Source organism: Lates calcarifer, linkage group LG19 (genome assembly GCF_001640805.2).
Source record: "Lates calcarifer isolate ASB-BC8 linkage group LG19, TLL_Latcal_v3, whole genome shotgun sequence".
NCBI lineage: Eukaryota > Metazoa > Chordata > Actinopteri > Centropomidae > Lates > Lates calcarifer.
The window spans coordinates 1,062,971-1,077,523 of record NC_066851.1 but is presented as its reverse complement, the minus strand read 5'-3'; the positions used below and the strand labels follow the sequence as shown (position 1 = coordinate 1,077,523).

The following is a 14,553-nucleotide window of genomic DNA, read 5'->3' as shown; positions in this document are numbered from 1 at the left end:
AGCATAAGTAGTAACAGCATAAGCAATAGTAACCTGTTCGTTCTCCTTGTAGTCCTGCAATGCCACACACTCACATCGATCATCCTCCAGGTTGTAGCCAGTGGTGATCTGCAGATAAACAATCATCTTTACTGATTCAACCCTTACCAGTGGTCAAGAGACACATTTTAATATTTATTACAATAACTTTTTCTCCTTCACTGGCATCCAGGAATACATGTGTTTTTCTTTTTTTTTTGAAAATTCTGTGTTTTCTGATATTGAAACCATTTGTTACTGTAACGTGTCATTTAATCACAATATAGGGACACAGTGTCCAGAGTTTTCAATGAGGTAATCTTAATGCCTTATTTATAATTATAGCAGTGGTCAAAATAACTGCCATCGGTTTAGAATAATCTATGTACATTGCATTCAGAAAGTATTCATACCCCTTCATTTAAAAAAAAAAAAAAACTTTTACACTGCTCTAAGGAACCTTTGATGCAGCAGAGTTTTTGTAGCCTTACCCAGATCTGTGCCTCAACACAATCCTATCTCTAAGCTCTGCATGCAGTCCCTTTGTCCTCATGGCTGGGTTTTTGGTCTGAAACACATTGTTAGCTGTGAGGCCTTAAATGTGTCTTTCCAAATCTTGCTCAATCAATTGAATTTACAACAGGTGGACTCCAGTTAAGATATAGAAACATCTCAAAAACGATGAAGAGAAATGGGAGGAAACTGAGCTAAATTTCAAAGTGTAATAGTAAAGGGTCTGAAAACTTAGGTCAATGTGATATTTCATTTTTCCCTTTGTGGTTAGAGGTGTACATTGATGAGGGAAAAAAGTTAAATGTTTTGTTTTATTTTAGTATAAGGCTGCAACATATCAAAAAGTGGCAAAAAAGAGTGAAGGGGTCTGAATACTTCCCAGATGCACTGTAAGAGTGTGTGAGTGTGTGTGTGTGTGTGTGTGTGTGTGTGTGTGTGAGAAGAACACTTTACCAGTCCATTAGTGTGATTACACATGTCCCAGACGGGGATGAGGGCCAGAGTGACCCGGCTGCCGTCCTCAGTAGGGATCTGGTTCTGACGGGTCATTACAGAGGACACTGCCCACCTGTCACATACATCAACTAATCACTGTTCAGTACAGTGGCATTTATTTACTCCACTGATAGGGATCATGAAATCCTGGACAACAGCAGAAGAGGGAAATGCAGCAAATCAACACTGGTATTACCATGTAGAAGGAAGGCTTGCATCAGATGAGGATGAAGGGAGGAAAGAGAAAGATGTAGGGTGAACAAAGGAGATAAAGATGAAGAGAGGAGAGAGAATGATGGAGGGAGAACAGAGCAGGTGAAGATGGAGAGGAGAGGAAGAAATATGGACGAAGACGTTTAGTATGTTTAGTATCTAAACGACATTATTTGGAGATTAAAAGTCAATATGAATTTATCCCTCATTGAACAGGAAAACTGAGGGAAAATGACTGAGTACAGTGGGTTAAAGCTGAAGCAGTGACTCTGCGTGTAAACAGTGTCAGGGTCTGAAATCTCTGCTCCATTCACTACAATATCATGCACTAATAACAGTACAGGGTCTAATTTTGGACACAGTCTCAGACTGTAAAAGCTCTGTTCTCCTGAGCCATTTAACTGTGCCACTAAACCATCTTTAGGTTTATTAGGTTAATCCATCCATCCATTATCTATACTGCTCATCCTTAAGGGTTGTGGGGGCGCTGGAACTACATTCAGTAAGTAATTAAGTAATACAGAGCAAAACTATTTTAAATATTAGCCTGCAAACCTATCAACAACTACTATCAATCCTTTACTGGTATTCCAATATAATTTCAAGTATGTTCCCCTGTCTACCCCGTATGTGTTCACTGTGTTAGCAAGAAGGAGCTGCATTACTTTGTTTGTTAACACTGAGCTGAATGCATAGCTGACACAAGGGGTTAGTACCAGTTCCATGGTGGATATCTACTGCAGAGATTCATAGTCAAGTGTCGCTAGATTGATCTAACAAAAAGTAACCCTATCAAAGCGTAAAACCAGAACTCTATAAATCTGGCTACACCTTGAATACAGCAGTTCAGTTTCAGATTACTTAATAATAGTAATAGTACCACAACACTGAATTGTATCATACATGATCATATTCCCTACAGAGACTGTGTTACAATCTGTTTTTGTAATACAGAGTGACAGTGAGGTACACACAGTGTTGCATTATTTAATTTCGATACTTGTCATGGTGAATGTGGTAAGCAGAAGGTTTGCTCTAGATATGTCGCAGCTAGATGTGTGTTATTGTGTCTCCAACTTTCTAATGACTTAACTCTCAACCACTCTCTCCACCAGCAGTGCAGTCTCCATGTGGTATCTTTGACTGCCATATCAGATTCCTTTTAGGCACTGTAACCTTGTTTTCAGATGTTAGCATTATACAAGGTTATAACCACAGATGAGACAGATGTGCAAAACTGTGAAAATATGAGCCAAGTTACACTAAACCAAAATTATTTGTTTCCATTTTTTCAGTTTACATGAACAACACACACACAATATGCAGAAGATGTGAAAAATCTGAAAACTGGCCAAATAGGTACTGGCACAATCCCCTGCCCCACACACACACCAACCTGTAGTCATCAAATGTGAAGCTGTCCTTCAGGGCCAGTTTGCTGGCAGCAGGATGAGTCTGGGGATGGAGGGAAGAAGGTGGATGAAAGGAAAAAGGAAGAGAGAGGGAAAAAAAAAAAAACACAAATCAGTGTGAGGAATTTCATTATGCATTTATGCTGGGGGGGCTGCCTGACAGGGACGCCTAACAAGAAGGACTGGGAGTAGGGGGCCACCACTGGGGCAAGCATTTGTGTGTGTATGTGTGGTCCGTTGTGTGGTGCAGTGTGACACTCGCCCCCCCCCAATACATCACTGTCAACTTAATTTGTTGTGGCCAGCAGCCGTCATAAATCTGCCTCATCAATTTGGGCCTCAAACACGGTGTGTGTCTGTGCTTGTGTGTGTGTTGGAGACTGTGTGTCTGTCGATGCCACTGGTTTCTCAATTTAAAGCCACAGCCGTCACCTACCACAGCCATTTACAAACTGTCCTGAGCTTAAGCAGGAAAGAGGGGGTAGGGGTGGGCGGGGCAGGGGAGACAGAACAACTGCTGAGTACTAAAAGAGTATATGAGGAGGAGTAGTACTAGTATACTATGGGCAATTAGTGCATAAAAGGATGTGAAATACTGCTGACATCATTTCTCGATACACTGATATCTAGTTTGGTAACTCTGCCCTCACCTGATAGATACCGGATTTGGTATCTATCATAGTTAAGCTCTTAGGCACAGTGCTGGGCTGGGAGGTCATCTTGGCAAAGCATACATAGATAAATGTCTCATGTCTCTATTCATTTCAACAAGCTCTGAAAATCTATTTGCAGAGATTTTCTTAAGCATTCTTAGGCATTCTTAGGATACAGATGGTAATAATATATCATAGTGCATAATTGGATGAAAAGTGGGGAAAAATTTAATGGATGATTCATGGTATCAGGCCCATTGTTTTGTCCACCTAACACTCGATGTGTAAAGATATTATGTTTATTAAAGAAAAGGAAAAGCAGAAAAGCCTCACAAGTGAAAGGCTGGAAAAAAGGAATACAGTATGTGGCTTTATTGTTTAAAATATACTAAACAATTAACTTAACTTTTAAATTGATCTCTTATCGGCCACAGGATTAAAAAAAAAACATCTGATGCCGATATGCATCAAAATGCTGAATATCGGCGCCGATAATCGGCCCGGCTAATAATCGGTCTATCCCTAGTTTCTACAAAGTATTATCTTTTGGTTTGTCAGTAGCAACACAAGTTCAGTTGTTATACATTTCTTACCAGAATGCACCTTGGGAGCCACCATTTAGTTCTTTCCTTTGATTTTTTATGCAGACATACTTGTGTCTTTGACTTTTAATCGAGTGACCTGTTGCTTTCTACTAATGGGTCATCTGAGAGAGTTCCGTGCCAATCCACTGTCTATGCATGAAACCTTAGACTCACAATATCTCCACCCAGCTAACTCAGCAGATACGGGTGACCTCCAGGCTTTTTGCAAGAATATCAATGTCAGGTCAGCCTTTTTTGACTTTTTTGACACTTTAGGCTATAACAATATACTTAAACTCATCAAAATCTAAGTGAGTAGGCATTCACCTCTCAGAGACTCTGAGAGGTGAATGCCAGAACAAATTCTGTCTTATATCTAAAACATGGACTTGATGAAAAAAACAGATCTACCAATGCTGAAAGGCAGTTTTGGTTGAAAGAATGCACCAAGTAGTCAGCATTATTGTGCATATCAGGGTTAAAATGGAAAATGACAGACATTTTTGTAGTAGAAATGTGTTAAAAGATCTGAGAGCAATGAGGCATCAGCAAGGTAAATCAAATAAAGACAAATGTGTTTAGATGGAAGCACAGAAAACTCAAACTTCCACCGGTAGCAGAGAGGAGAGATAGCCCTGACAACCAGATATTAAGTTAAAGTTTGACTGAGGGGCCTGAGATGGACATGGGAATGTAAAATCAGCTGAATTCTCTATGTCCACACACACACACACACACACACACACATTAAGAGGGAGCAGTGCACGTTGAGCTCTTGATGCATTAGCATTCAGAGACAAGGGTCATCCATCATGTGCCATTGTGAGTGTGTGTTGGAAGTGGTTGAAGGTATGGGTAAACATATGGGTGTGTGCGTGTGTCCATGCAATGCATGAATTACCAATTGAAGTGGACTACTACCTTGCTTTTGATTTCTGTTAGCGAGGGACTTAAATCAGTAGAGAAGAGGTAGTTAGCCTTGCTTAGGTTAAAATGTTAAACACTGAAAGCAGAGACCAGCTTCAGTAAATAAATGCCACTAAAACTATATATTGTTAATTTTTTACATTCTATTTTTAAATGGGTCAAACAAAGAAGATGTAATAAATTAGTGACATTTATTTATAGCTGTTTCCCTCTGCTGCCAGTCTTTATGTTAAGCTTGGCTAGTCACATCCTAACTCCAGCTCTGTAAATAACACAACCGTACAGTATATAAAGTATATTAATCTTCTCATCTCTTAAAAAGAAGGTGTATTTCCTTTCATTTGGAGCCAAGTAAAAAATGGCCTTTCCAGACATAATTTGAGACCACTGTGGGCCAGTGTGAAGTCTTGCTGTAGATGCTAATGGTGCTGGCCGATGCTTTTATTCACAGTGCAAAAGTGCTGGAAAAACGATCTTCTGAAAATAAATTCTGTAGCTTTTCGCAATGTTTTATTTGCATTCTGTGTGAAAGTACTCATGACAAAAACAAGTTTGAAAAAAATATACTACCCCACCTTTAATTTTGTTGTAGATTTAACTGTTAATGACTAAAACTTACATTTTTGCCCAGCTGTCTACACACTACACAAAAATAACCCATAATTACAATTACAAAGAGAAAACATTTTTAGAATTTTTTGCTAATTTTTCAAAAATCAAAAACATTTACAACTCTTATTTACTTAAGTATTCAGACTGCTGATTCAGTACTTCGCGGGGGACTCTTTGGCAGTAATTACAGCTTTGAGTCTTCATTAGTCTCTACAAGCCTTGCACACCTGGATTTGGGCAGTTTATACCATTCTTACTGATAGATCCTCTCAAGCTCCATAACATGGATGGGACTTGTTTGTAAACTGCTATCTTTAGGTCTCTCCAAAGAGGTTCTATGATGTTTAAGTCTGACCTTTGGACGGGCTGCTCAAAGACAGTAAGACACTTGTCCCAAAGCCCCCTATAGCATGATGCTTCCACCACCATTCACCATAGGGATGGTATTAGCCAGGAGATGCGTAGCACTTGGTGTTCAGACATAGCATCTGCCCCAAGTGTTCAGTTTCTGTCTCATCAAACCAGAGAATCTTTTCTTCACATTCTCAAATTCCTTTAAATGCCAACTTAAAGCAGGCTGTCATATGTCTTTTACTTTAAGTAGCTTCTGTCTAGCCACTCTATCATAAAGATCCTACTGATGGTGTGTGGCTGAGATGGTCATCCTTCCAGAAGGTTCTCCTATCTCTGCAGGTGACTGCTGGTCACCCCTCTGACCAAGGCCCTTCTTACTGCGTGGTCAGACAGAAAACATGTTCTCACTCTGTCATTATGAGCTACTGAATGTAGATTAGTGGGAAAAAATGTCAATTTGATCCATTTACAATCAAATCTACAACACAGTGTGCAAAAAGTGGAGGTGTCTGAATGCTTACTGAAGCCACTATAGATCATTGTGTGTGGCTGGACAGACAAAGGACTGGAAGAGGGAGGAGGTGCAGGGGTGAGGGGTAGAGAGACAGAGATAGAGAGAGAGAGGTTTTTGAGGAAGGTACATTCAGGTCAGTTCAATTTAAAGCCAATGTGACAAGCTAATTTTCCAGCCCGGTCATCTGAGGAGGAGGTGGGGACAGAGTGAGGGGCTACACGAAGAGGAGGGGTGTGTGTGTGTGTGTGTGTGCGCAAGGAGATGTATCAAAGATGAGGGGACAGGACATGCACACCTTTACGGGCCCTCCTCACTCAGTCTCTATCTCAAACACACACAGAGCTGTGTGTGTTTATGTACATGTGAGTGTGTGTGTGTATGTGTGTGTCATGAGAAAACCTCCTCTTCTGATAGACAAACTCAGAGTAGCATCATTATTAAATATAAGACTCTACCATCCAAACCTCACAATCAAACGGTCTTTATACTGTTACTGTGGTGACTAGGGCTGCAACTAATGATTAATTTCATTATCAGTTAATCTAACCTAAAGAAAAGCATTGAATCCTCACATTTGAGAAGCTGCAACCAACCAACCAACCAACAGCAAATGTTGGCAAATGGCATCTCCCCTAGTAACTAGGCTCTTTGTGCTTTTTCAAATCAAAAAAGTCTCACATCCAAAAATGACTAAGTACACATGAACAAGTTGTGATTGTGAACAGGTTTCATCAACCTTATACTTACATCACTAAAAGCACAATTTCCCTATACACACAGTAATACACACATTCTGCAAATCATTGATGATGCTATCAGTGTTTCTCCGGACACACTTATATACAAACTACAGATGGAGGTCTGTGTATGCAGACATGCTCCATATATGCTCACTAGAAAAGATTATGGCGACCTCCTTGTTTCTTGTATTTGGCTAAACAACAAGAAAAGTCAAAAGTCCAGTATGCAAAATAAAGTCCAATTAACTTTTCCTACACATGTGCTGTTAGTAGCAGTGGTGAGGACTGGTTGAATGGTCAATTTCCATCACTTGGGCCCACACAGCCATGCAGACGCAGAAACAATTAACTGGACTTTAACATATGATACAAGATGTTTGTTAAACATCACCTCTTTAATCATTTAAAGATCATTTATTGACTGTGTGAAATGCTGATCTTTCTGTGATGTTTTTGCTATGGCAAAGATTGCTATACCACATAATTCCCACATTACATTTTAGCACTACAGTCAATTTGAATTTATACAGAGACTGGGTCTTCCAGCCCTCTAGTCACTGTACTGGCAGCAATGCAGATGCTGTACCAACAACTGAGACACATGTGATTAAAGAACATCCCATTCAAATCTCTGTCAATAGGTTTACTTATGAAATATAATTAATCCTTGTACAGTACAACCAAAAATCACTATGGCTGACATCAAAAACGTTTCATTATTATAATAGTCTCTGAAACAGAAATCAACATAAATCAAATGGACAGCATAAGAGCACTGAAACCAACAGTAATGGGTCAGTGACCAGAGCTTCTTCAGCACTGGAATTCTTCACTGACTTAGACTATTTAAAACACAACACTCCCACTTAGTGGAGTCCACCATAACTGCACTGTAAAGTAACAAGAGCAGTAACCTAAGCATTTATCTATGATTTCTTCAAGAATTATTCAAATATGACACTTGTGTCATATTGCATAATTAGTTGAAAAAGGCAAAACATGAATCAAACAAACTACTGAGATATACCAATAAAATTGTGACTGTTATGTTAATGTGCAGTCATTCTCCTGCCTGTTCATCATGTAATAAAAACACATAGATGCTAACAGAAAGAATGACCCCCTTCTGTGGTGAGAGAAGAAGACGACTTCAGAGAGTAGGACTGTGGTGAGTTCTGATTAAAGCTAAGCTGTCATCTCACTACGGTTCACATTAATAATGGAACATTAGCATATTTTCAGAATACTATCCCACAGTCTGTTGTCTGGGCCCGTTAACCAATATTTCATCATACACCATAATAACTGTCCCTGTTCCAGTTGTTGGCACATTAACACTGAATTGACTTTTCCCAAACTGAAAAGTTATGCTGCTGATCTTGGTATGGAAATTACTGTCATACATCACACTATGATTAAATGAAGTTTATATGCCAAACAAACTCCAAAGAAGGTCAAATGTCAGTAGCCATTATCCTTAGTTGATGACAGGTCAGATTCATCTGTTAGTTCAGCTCTGTCTGTCTTTCCTCCTCTGTTTTAAGGGGTCACTCTGTTTCTACAAACTAAACCACGGATCTTGTAAATCTATACTCTGACCAGCTGTTACTGTGGATTTTACTTCATTTTATCAGTATGGTTTTCCAGTAGTAAAACTGCCAAATGTGTTACTCATTCGTTTGTGTACCAATGTTGAGCGTGGCTTCAGTGAGTGGTAGTGGGCCAAAAGCAGCTGAGTTGGCTTTCTGATCATGTAGCCGAGACATGCTCACATTTCCTTAACTAGCAGAGACACTACAGCAAGTTCTGAGATCCAGTTGGTTTTAATCCATTCAATTAAATGAGGAGAAAATAGGACAAAGGACAAAAAGTGTTAAAAATATAGTCTTGCTTCAGGAACTGAGAGGTACTGGTTCAAAGTCTTCATTCTATAATTGGATGCACAACCTTTTTGAAAAAGTAGCAAATGCCACAGTGAAAACATTCTCCATCATAAAACCTTAATGAAATAACAGTAACAAAGTATCAATAGTAAAATATCTTCAGAGGTGTGGTTTGTTCAGTGTTCACTGCTGACTTCTAGTGTGACTTCTCACACCAAAACAGGTCCAACATTAGTGACAGGTGAGAGAGAAATGTCAATTATGCACAGTTTGTACATGCCCACAAAGTTGGAACTAAATTGAACACCTACAGTGAAAGTCCCATTCATATTTCGGAGTAGCTAATGTAAGAGAAGAGTAGTGACTCACAGCTGGAGATCTTCTACAGCTTGGATCAACATAAAACTACTAGTTTAATCATCAGAACAGGAGATGAACAACTGTGTTAGAAAATATCTGCTATAATAAAAATGATAAAAAAGTCAAAGGTGCAAAGACTAATGGACACAAAAGCTATGACTCCGAAGGTGCATTTCGTCGATAAACATCCAATGGCAGGTAGAAGCTTAAGATAACACTAATGAGAAAATTGAAAGCTGAAAGATGTTTTGTTCTCAACTTCTGCATGGCAACAGCAGGCAAGACTTGGGTAATGTAATATTTAGACCCACCCCCAAAGATTACAGACAAAAGAGTTCTTATAGACAATGTGTTAATAACTCAAACTGCCAGCCATAGCATAAACTTAAAGAATTGTTACATTATCAGACTCCTATGTGTCATATGTTCAGTAGCAATTTGAAATGTGCAGAATGGGAAAAGCAGCCCCTCACACTTCACAATTTCATTGGGTAAAAATAATTGTGGTAGATGTAAAAATAAGTGGGGTGTATGTCCAGGTGTCACAAAATCTTAACTATTTCATGTACCTTACCTTGTTTAAACTCTACCACAATTTAACTTATTTCATATTAAATGGAGAAATAATAAAGCAACCAACCAGTACAACAATCGGCAACTGTCAAAAGTTTTACAACACCTCTATTTTTCCAGCTATTATTTAAATTTACATAATTCAATGTCCTAGAGTTTCTGAAGTGAAAGCATAGAACCAATAATTTAAGATTTTAAAAACTGAACACATTCTTGATGTTCTTTCTAAAGTGGAAATCAGATACTACTCAGAAAGTTGAAATAAGTTGTTGCTTTGCTTTCACTTTCTGTCCAATTCATCCCAAACCAGCTTCTTTGTTTTAGTCTGGAGACTGACCATCATGTGACACCTCCACCTAGCTCTTTTCTTCTGATGTTACTTGCTTTTTTCTCACCATTCTGATAGCAATGTGCAGTACTACTGTCCTAATAATTACCGCCAGAAAGCTTTTATATGAGTATAGAATCTACATGATCTAATGACATTTTTGGAGACCTATTTTTTTTAACCATGGGCAATTTACCACTGACCTTTGGACCATTTAGGGTTATTCACTGGACTTGAACTGCTTAAATTTCAGTAAAAACTGGAAAAATTGGGGTATTCTTAAATGCTTGACCTGTTGCGTATCCAGTATTTGTGTGTTAGGGCTGTGCGATATGACAAAAATCTCATATCACGATATAAGTCATCTCATATCCCGATAACGATCTACATTGCCTATGCTACAGAGGTGGTCCCACGTTTAGGAACCAGCTCCTGGATTTGCTAAATATATGTTTCTACATAAAAAGGGATAACTGATAGGAACAAGTCTTTGGAATCTGTGCAGTATTGATTAAGAGCGGTGAACCCGGACATCATGAACAACTGCTTCAATGTAAACAAGTGGTTCTGCTTACCTGAACCAGTTTGTAGAAGTAGGCATACTGACGTGCAGTGTTTTTATACTGGCTCAGAACATCCTGCACTGCCTGTGTGCCCAGCAGCAGCTGCACTTCATCCTGTTGGTAGTATAACGGTGTGTCATACTCCTGAGGAAGACTGCGAATGTATGGCAGCCAGGATGAAGCTGGGTTGGCCCGCTCACACAGCAGGTGGAGGGCCAGCGTCACATTGCCCATAGCCTGTAGGATCCGGTCCTGGCTGTACAGAGGACCTGAAACACAGAGGTCACAGTCAGTTACAGGATAACATGACGCTCCCTTGAACAGACTGGAAATGCTGAGTTACTGCTGTTGTAGAGGATGTTTTCACATGCTGAGAGTAAAGACATGTTCCACACATCTTAAAGAATAAGAAATTAGAGCAGCCCTTGAGACAGATTTGGTGATTTACAGAATGCCATCTAGATTAAAACCTGTGGAAGTATCTTTCAACATGTAATGAGGAACTGTGTCACACAGTCAATCTAACCCCTGCAGCAAACAAACATTAAAAATAAGCCTTTCTTCAACTGTTAATGCACTGTTCCTTTTAATTTAGTCAATTTTAAGAGTGGGGATTGCATTTACTTTCTTCTAATTCACAAATCAATAAAATATGAACTTTGCTCAGGGGCGGCAAGACTTTTGCATACTACTGGATTTGTAGCCTAGATATGTAATATGGAAAATAATACTGAAGAGTATTCTTTACATGAAATTGTTTTAACAGAACTCTGTTTCTAGTTTTCTTCTTTTCTCCTATAAATCATATCTTTCATTGTGGAAAATAATTCTGATTTTCTCCTTCAATGGTGCAATTTCTCCACAAACACGTTTGATCCTACGAACTCATCATCCAAAGTCCTCACCCAGCTCAGAGTTCTGGGCCGACTCCACTGTCATCAGCATCTTCCTGGGAATCCACAGGAATAGTTCCTCTGCCTACATACATACATACACGCACGCACGCACACACACACGCACGCACACACACACACACACACACACACACACACACACACACACACACACACACACACACACACACACACAACAACAACAACTTAAGCATTATGTTGCTCTGCCAACCTGCTGCAACAGGTGGCAGGAGCTCCTTTGCTGTGATATTAAAAAAACTAAATTATCAGCAACATATTCCTTTAAAAATCCTTCCATAATGTCAAAAATTAACAAAGTTATCACCACTGTGTTGAGCTCACCTTGATGTCTCTGGTGGCCCGCAGGCCGTAGCCCTCTGCACCGAAGTTGGTCACAATAAAGCTGTCACAGGAAGCCCCATTTTCCTGAGCCCAGGACATCAGGTCTGGGAAGTAGTCCTCCCTGCTGCCCTCAAACACTACTGACATACCTGAACACACACACACACACACACACACACACACAGAGAGAGAGAGAGAGAGAGAATGAGAGAGCAACAATAAATAATTTGTTTCTACATGCTTTGTTCTACCACAGTGGTGTCCCACCATCACAGCTGAACCCAAACTGATCCCTGACATTTAACTACACTAAAACAAGTATTGCATTTCATACTTCTTCAGTACCATAAGATAAAATCAACAACTGCTTTGACTTGAATACTTTAAAAAAAAAGTCAAAAATGTAAAACATTGTGTGCACACATGTCCTCACCTTTCTGTTTCTTACGGATCTTCTCCACCAAGCCTCTGATCTGGATGTACTCCTCCCACTCTTTACCAGCAGAGGGTGCTGCGCTGCTGCATTCTGGAAAAAACACACAGCAACCATTAACACCTCTACTGTATCACTTCAACTGAACCATACAGCAAGAGGTGTCGCTAGACCTGTTACTGGGGCACGTGCCCCAGTATAAATGAACTGTGCTCTGGTATAAATGCCACGATTGCTTCTCAACAACAATAAATATTAATCATTGCATTAAGTCACATAATTCTACTCAAACATGTAGCAAGAGTGTTAACTCCAAGTAGAAGCTATAGCCCACCTATAGTGTCGGTGTGCAACACTGAGAGCAGTTTGAGGTCTGGTAACGTAACACAACAACAGCAGTGTTTCTCCTATCATTGTCTTGGCAGGACAGCCTGGTGGGGGACCTGTGCCCCAGTAGAGCTTTATGCCTAGCAATGTCCCTGCATACAGCCAAACACACTTCAACTATGACATGTCAAACAGAAAATACAGTGAAACAGAAAGCCTTAAAACTGTGAAAGAAGAAATTCTTAATATCACAGATGAACTATTTATAAATTTGTCATTCAGCTCATTGATATCTGGTACAGTTTTAGAATTATTGTAGTTTATATTTGACCTTTTTTTTCTGACAGTTTTTGAGTTTACGGGTGTCCATGGGCGCTCTAACCTCCAGTTCTTCTGCTTTTTCTTAAATGTTTGTACTTAAGCTCTTGTAGCTCCCATTCTCAATTCTCACCCAAAATGTATAAATCAAAATGTAGACAAACTTGTGATTACTTACTTGTAACCCACTTAAAGCTGAAGTTAAGTCTCTAGCTGAAAGTATGCCAAGGTAGTTGAATTTAAAAAAATATATGTTTTACAGGATTTGAACATTCCCTCCATTCATAATAATCAGCAGAATTTGCAGAAAAAGCTGAATATTTCAAAAATAAATAGTAGAAAAAAGAAAAAGTTATGGCATAAATGTCCTGACAAAGCTGAACATTTTGATAGTTAAATGCTTTCTGCAGCTGAAAGTATACAGGAGTAGTTAGCAACCAAAAAAATGTACACAAGAATATTCAGGATAAAAGATGAGTGCTGACTCAGCATATTGCCTATGCTTTCTTTCATTTGAATTAGCATGTACACACCTCTGTGAGCAGCAGAAAGTGGAATGAGTGAGTAAAAAAAGATATGTCCCAAGATAAAGACTGTGGAAGGTGGAGTGGGTGTATGTTTGAGGTAAACGTACTCTGCAGCAGTTCAGAGATGAGGTTCATCATCTCTTTCGGGGAAACCACAGCGCTGGCTCCTGAGCCTGACTTCTGAGTCTTCACTCGACTCTTCTTTCCCATAGTGTTGGATGGACAACTGGGCGGAGAGGACACACCATTATTACTATTAGGATTTCATACTCTGCCTTACTGTCACTAAACATCATGCTTACCATGTGAAGTTAAAAGGCGGACACAGTCTTTATTTCAAATTGATTAAACAATTCATTACTCGTGTGGCAGTTTGTGTATAGTTTGTCCACTCTGCTCCACACCACAAAGTAAGGGAGGTACGTGAGCTCTAATAAGTGCAGAATGCCACAAGTCAACTGTTCATTAAAGTGTTTCTGAGATTTCCATATTCTTTCTTTTCTCCTTTTGATATTTTCCCTTAGAGGGACCTATGTTTACTACCGCAAAGATCGTGTTATTTCAACATTTCAGTGTTTGAAAATGGCTTTGCATGGCTGGGCAATAATTAAATACTGCTGTTGTCCATCATGCTTATATTACCTGATAACAGTGTTGTTCTGCATATTCTTAGCGTCCATGTTATTGATTGATGATTGTTGTAGATTTAATTGTAAATGGTTAAAATTGTTCACAGACGTTTGGCATCCAGTCTGACAGAACTTGAGAGAGGATCTGCCTGTAGGAATGGGATAAACTACTGAAATCCAAGTGTGCAAAGCTTGTAGAGACTTACCCAAGAAGACACCAAGCTGTAACTGCTGCCAAAGGGACTTCTACAATGTACTGAATTAAGGGTCTGAATACTTTAGTAAATGTGAGATTTCTGTTTTGATTTTTAACAAATTTGC

The 14,553-nt window shown here is 39.3% G+C and overlaps 1 protein-coding gene across 10 annotated transcripts in view; it reads right to left on the bottom strand.

Annotated features, from left to right (window-relative positions):
* The window catches only part of setd3 (SET domain containing 3, actin histidine methyltransferase), a 92,853-nt gene that overhangs the window by 10,314 nt on the left and 67,986 nt on the right, over positions 1 to 14,553 (bottom strand). For 2 of the 10 annotated variants that reach the window (XM_051077985.1, XM_051077976.1), the window contains exons 2-9: positions 13,711 to 13,829; positions 12,432 to 12,524; positions 11,999 to 12,147; positions 11,648 to 11,720; positions 10,755 to 11,011; positions 2,636 to 2,694; positions 985 to 1,099; positions 34 to 108 (exon numbers count right to left, since the gene is read on the bottom strand). In XM_051077985.1, the coding sequence (XP_050933942.1) occupies positions 34 to 108; positions 985 to 1,099; positions 2,636 to 2,694; positions 10,755 to 11,011; positions 11,648 to 11,720; positions 11,999 to 12,147; positions 12,432 to 12,524; positions 13,711 to 13,813 (924 nt within the window). In that variant the 5' untranslated portion in view covers positions 13,814 to 13,829. The remainder of the gene's footprint in view (positions 1 to 33; positions 109 to 984; positions 1,100 to 2,635; positions 2,695 to 10,754; positions 11,012 to 11,647; positions 11,721 to 11,998; positions 12,148 to 12,431; positions 12,525 to 13,710; positions 13,830 to 14,553) is intronic. The other 8 variants (XM_051077980.1, XM_051077983.1, XM_051077984.1 and 5 more) reach the window with 6 other exon arrangements.